The following is a 6,136-nucleotide window of genomic DNA, read 5'->3' as shown; positions in this document are numbered from 1 at the left end:
ACAAAATATTAAGCATGGTTTTAAAGAAAAATATTTAATTTTGCATAAATATGCATGTACGCACGCACACCCCTATATACACTCGCCCGCGCGTGCACACAAACAAAAACACACACACACAAATACACACACACACACACACACACACACTTATGTTTTCTGACATAAAAGTAAATATAGAAAAACATTTATTGTTTTATTTCTTTAAAATAAATTTATGTTTGAAAAAATCAAACTAGCACAGTAAACAACTGTGCCGCAAACACGTAGAACTACGTCTACTGCACAGTATGGGCACAGCAACAACTGTGCCGCAATCAACACGTAGCACTACGTCAACTGTCAATGATGATGATTGACGTGATCAAGGAAGGCCAAGGCCCACACCGGGATGTAGCGCCGAGTTCATCATCAGTGACAGTTGACGTAGTTCTACGTTGTTGCTTAAAAAATAAACAAAAATATAAATCAAACAGGCACCTTAACAACTGTGCCGCAAACACGTAGAACTACGTTAACTGTCACTGATGATGAACTCGGCGCTACATCCCGGTGTGGGCCTTGGCCTTCCTTGATCACGTCAATCATCATCATTGACAGTTGACGTAGTGCTACGTGTTGATTGCGGCACAGTTGTTGCTGTGCCCATACTGTGCAGTAGACGTAGTTCTACGTGTTTGCGGCACAGTTGTTTACTGTGCTAGTTTGGCTGCTGAAATTGCCCCGTTAAAGTATTTGTTCAGTTTAGTTCTATTCATTTGCTCCTCAATAAAAGTCTGCGACATATGTCTCTTATTTCTCATTCAATGGCAAAACAATGATAAAACTTTTTTTAGTAGGTGTTAATGACGGTTCCTTAACATTACGTTGTTCACGTACAGAACGTTTAACCAGTTTGTCGGGTCCCCAGACAGCATAGCATGCACTTTTTATAAATGAGCTGAACTCTTTCTCACGCATAAGTTCCTCGTAAATCATTGTAGGTATCCAAACATCATTTCCTATATGAGTTGTTCGTTCTTTAAACGCATTAATTTTATTCTCATATTGAGGTGCATTATCACCAATATCATCTGCAATTATTAGAAACATTGAAACGTATTATAAATATAGAATTTAATAGTATAAAATAAATTCTTACCATGAATCGTACGGTTGCTGATCGTTTCTAGGATAGTAACGATATCTTTTCCGGTCTTTTCTGTAAGGTTGTAATTTCCAGATTTTTTAAAAGTATTATATTGTTTTTCCCAATGCCTTGCTCTGTTTTCAGCATGTTTCAGTTTCTGTAAACATTCATCTAATTCTCTTTGTTTTTCTTTTAGTAAATCATTATTTGAATACTCGTCTTCTTCATTATTAGAAGCATTGGATGCTTCACTCTCAACATCAGCACTGGAATGTAACGACCGCTGCTTAGATGCATTTACATAAGCAGCAATAATAGAAGTATTAGTCTCCTTTGTAGATTTTTTATAAAGCTCTTGATCAATCTAAAAATAATTTATTAAAAAATTACATGAATTCTGAATAACACACGCAGCAAATATAAGAAAGTGTTTTAAACTAAGGTTGCACGATTCTGAATCTATTCGATTCTTTCCCGAACAAATTTGGAGAAAAAGGGTTATTCGTGTTGCTTGCATCCCGGTAGGGGTGCCGCAACCCCCCCCCCCCCCAGTAGGAAGAAATAGTTATAAGCGTATCATAAGGCAATCGGAGGCCTGTAATCGGTGATCGTAAGAGATGGCATTTGGCCAATCGCTTATGATTGCCGATTACAGACTTCTGATCGCCTTATGACACGTTTATGACTTTTTCCGACTCTCTTCCGACATCTGACTAACGACTAACGACTCATTGTAGACTGGCCATAAGTGAGCTTTGTAAAATCGTCGACGCCTACCGTCACGCGTCATCGCATAAACAAGACTGGAATATCACATTGACGTTTGCCGCAAAAATCAAGAAAACAATCAGTACTCCCAATGTGAAAGTTCGCCAACCAATCTGGGAATCACTTGATCAACAACGATCAACGTTAGTCATTTTTATTTATTGTGGTTAACTATAGTAAGATGCATGTTCGTCATTGTTACATATTACTGGTCAACTAAGGTAATCGTTGGTCATATTTGGTATTAGTGGTCAACTGAGGTCAATGGTCATTGTTGTTTATTAGTGGTCAACTGAGGTAACCTTTGGTCATAATTGGTTTGGTTATTAGTGGTCGATTGTCTCATATTAGAATAGGATATATATCTGAATCGTCCAGCGTTTTTGAAATATCAGTCTCATTTTATTGTATCATTGAAGAGAACAGCAGTCAATGGCTTTTAGAAACAGACTAAGTTGTTATGTATGTAATAGGCAAGCACCACCGGCTCAGATGAACAGAATAAATGGTGAAAATAATGCTCATAAATGTGAAATAGCCACTTTTATGCGTCAGGAGGCCAATAATCCACCCCAAGAATGTAATGATGGGACTCGCATTTGTAACCAGTGCAACATTGCCATAGCAAATGAAATAAGAATTTTGGAGCAGGATCCTAATTGCATACGTTTAAACGTCGTAAGAGGTGCCTCGGGGCATTCTTGTTTTCTCTGCAATGCTCGAAATAATCTTCATAGATTATCATTACAGGCTCGAGTAAATATTTTCGTTAAAGTTAATATTTTTGTCCCTAAATTCACGAGAACATGCATCCACCATTTAGATGAAAATGATCAAGTTTTAAATGCTTTTATTGATGGGTTACAGTCATTCAATAGACCCTATATTCTCAGAGGTGAAGAGCTATTACATTTTCTGCAAGGACTCAGGGCTTGTGCAAATAAACATATAAATGCGAAATACAACAATGAGACTGATTTTTCAGATGATGAATTCAAGGATTTGACTTCATTAACGAAAGCTCAATTCAATGAGCTTTATGAATATTGCGATCCCATCCCAGTACAAGGTGGTTCTAGATATGTACAAAAAAAACATCTCATAACTTTTTATGTAAACTACGGCAGGGCGTTACAGATGTATTACTTAAAATAATCTTTCAGTATCCTACTCGACAATCAGTTAGTCTTGCTATAAGCACTGTTCGGCAGTCTCTCGCTTTAAGATTTGTACCTGAAAATATCGGATTCGGTGCTATTGACAGAAATACTTACATTCAAAGACACGTTACTGACTTTTCAAATCGCCTTTACAATCCACAGCCAGAAACTCGCAGGGCTATAGTAGTGATTGATGGTACCTATACCAAAGTAGAAAAAAGTTCCAACTTTCGCGTTCTCCGTCAAACGTTTTGTAGGCACAAAGGGCATCATCTTTTAAAACCAGCTTTATTAGTAGCACCAGATGGTTACATCTTAGCCATACAAGGTCCGTATTTTTCCGATGCACGAAATAATGATGCAGCTATGCTTCTCAAAGAGTTTAACGATGACGTAGAGGGAATGAGAGCATGGTTTGAAGAAGGTGATATTGTTCTTGTCGATCGGGGGTACAGGGATGCCACTGATTTTCTGGAAGGAATCGGAATTCGCTATGAAATCCCAGCATTTTTACAGCGTAACGAACGCCAACTTTCAACTGAGGATGCAAACCGTTCTCGGTTACTTACGAAGTCAAGATGGATAGTCGAATCTCGTAATGGACATCTGAAATCCATATTCAAATTCTTTGATAAGGTAGTTCCATATGCTCATGTTTTAAATCTTAAAGATTTTTATGGTATAGCTGGTGGATTAATAAATAGATTTCATGAACCTATCATAATGGAAGGAGCAAATGAAGATTTAGCAAGAGCGATGTTACAAAGAGCGCAGGAAGTTAATGTCCTGAAAGCAAGAGTTGAAGTAGACAACTTGTTTAATAGGCGTGGACAGTGGGTTCTTCTTGATGAAAATCAAGTTCAAGATTTTCCACATTTTGATTTGCAATATCTGCGTGATCTTTGTTTTGGTGTATATCAAGTAAATCTGGCGCCAGGATATATACAGGACAAACGTCAGAGAGAAGCTAATGAGGTATTTGAGTATGACCAAAACAGATTAGAGCCAAACTTGCTAAGACTAAGAATACATTCAAGACACCAAAATCGGACTAGGTATCAGTTATGGATATCTTACAATAATGATAACGACAATGATGATCCACCGATAACGGGATACTATTGCACCTGTAAGAGTGGTGCAAGGACACTTGGATCGTGTGCGTATGTCGCTAGCGCACTATGGTACTTAGGTTATGCTCGACACAAACAGAATGTCAAGTATCCCCCAACAACTATCTTACATCATGTACTGGATGCTGGAAACAGACCTTTACCAGCAGATGAAAACATAGAAGTTGTTTAGAGCAACTAATATAATACATAAGCCATAAGGTAATCTTTTTTACGACTTTACGTAAATGTAAGGTACGTAAAACAACAAAAAATCTGGAATCCAATCGGCCCTTTTCAGGGCCAAATGATGTGCTAAACCCGATTCGGCAACCTCCCCGCGGTGCACATCGGATCAAGCTGATGCCGACGGTAACGCAAACGCAAAGTATGCCCCACATACTAACAAAAAAACACACACACACACGCACACACGCACACACGCACACACGCACACACACGCGCACACACACACCGCACACAGACACACACACACACACACACACACACATAAACACACACGAATACAGTCATAAAAATACGCGCGCCGAGTGGCGCTCGTAGAGGCAGTTGATGACCTTCTAACCTCTATATCTCAAAATCTATCCATTTTTGAGTCTTGCACCCATGAGGACTTTTGATCAGGAGGTCATAACCTGTAACATATCAAAGTTTCAGAAATTTTCAGTGAGGTCCAAAATCCTTATGATTTTGTGCGGGGTCCTTAAGGATTGTATACGTTATAATGTTTCTGTACCACGAGTCGCAATAAAGCCTTGAGAATCAAATTCGAATGACGAAACATTTCAGTTTTAATTATTCATAGTCATGATAATTCTGTTATGACGAATCTGTCTCGAGAAACTCCGGATCCCAAAAACCTTTAAAAAGATTATATTTATTATATATAACATAAAAAGTGATAATAAAATAAAATATTATACCTTCTGGTGTATTTGGTCGCTCATATTTGTGTCGATGTCGTGGGCATTGATTTTTACGTTTTTGTAATTCTTCTTCTGACAATGACAAAGTCTTATAATACTAAAAATATCATGAATTACTTTTTTATAAGAAAAATATTTATATATTTATTTATATTTATATTTATATTTACTTATTTATATTCATATTTGTATATTTATATTAACATTTATTTTTTAATTTATATTTATATTAATTTATATCAGGGTTGAGTAAATAAATATATTTTTTAAACTAAATTAAGTTAAAGTTAATGGCTTATAAATTTAATTTAGTTACGTTAAAACTTAAAAGTTATAGTTAGGAATAGGACCAATATACGAGCATTAATCGATGTTACAACAATTTTAACTTGTATCCATATTTATTAAATTGACGTTTCGTACCGTACTCGGACTTCTTCAAAATTGTCAATTAAGCGAATAATTAATTACTAACATATATCGGGGTCAAAACAATAATCAATCAAGCATGGAGACGCGCCGCAATTACATAGTCAAAACTTAAAATTATAAAACGCTTTTTTCTCAAGTCAGTCATGCTCCAATTAAATTTCCGTTTTAATCAGTATATCGTCGTCCCGTGGAGACCCATTCAAGTTCACAATTTTGAAAGGTACCATGCATTTCTGGACCATCTTAGTGGCAACTGGATAAATGTATTTGAATAAGATGATTTAATATCGACTCATAATATTATAAATCGAGACTTACATAAGTGTTCAGAGATGACGGGAACCAAGTCAGACAAAACTTCTGTGGTATCGATATAACTGAAGGATTATTTGCTAGGATCGTCAATTGTATTGAAGGATTACACAAGCTTCGATATAACTTTCTTATATATATTTTATAAGATCGCTTTTCTTCTCTACATGTTCGCACCTCCATATAGAGCCTTCGTTACTGAAGAAGAACACAGAATAAGAATAGTATAGATAGAATACTCGCTACGCTCTTTTCAATCCTATAGATGGCGTCGCA

General features: G+C 36.6%; 1 protein-coding gene across 1 annotated transcript; it reads right to left on the bottom strand.

Moving 5' to 3' along the window:
• Positions 1-696: 696 nt before the first annotated feature.
• Positions 697-4,974, bottom strand: LOC139782113 (uncharacterized; the record flags this gene model as incomplete). The annotated part of the gene is given in 4 exon segments (XM_071721065.1): positions 697-828; positions 830-1,073; positions 1,142-1,493; positions 4,927-4,974. Coding segments are annotated over 4 exon segments (776 nt in total), but the record flags the coding sequence as incomplete, so codon positions are not given.
• Between the last annotated feature and the right edge of the window lie 1,162 nt (positions 4,975-6,136).

Source organism: Temnothorax nylanderi, unplaced genomic scaffold, assembly GCF_030848795.1.
Source record: "Temnothorax nylanderi isolate EJ_2023f unplaced genomic scaffold, tnyl_v1.0 TNYL_tig0388_pilon, whole genome shotgun sequence".
Lineage (NCBI taxonomy): Eukaryota > Metazoa > Arthropoda > Insecta > Hymenoptera > Formicidae > Temnothorax > Temnothorax nylanderi.
Note: the sequence above shows the minus strand (reverse complement) of the source record. Positions and strands in the feature narration are given on the sequence as shown.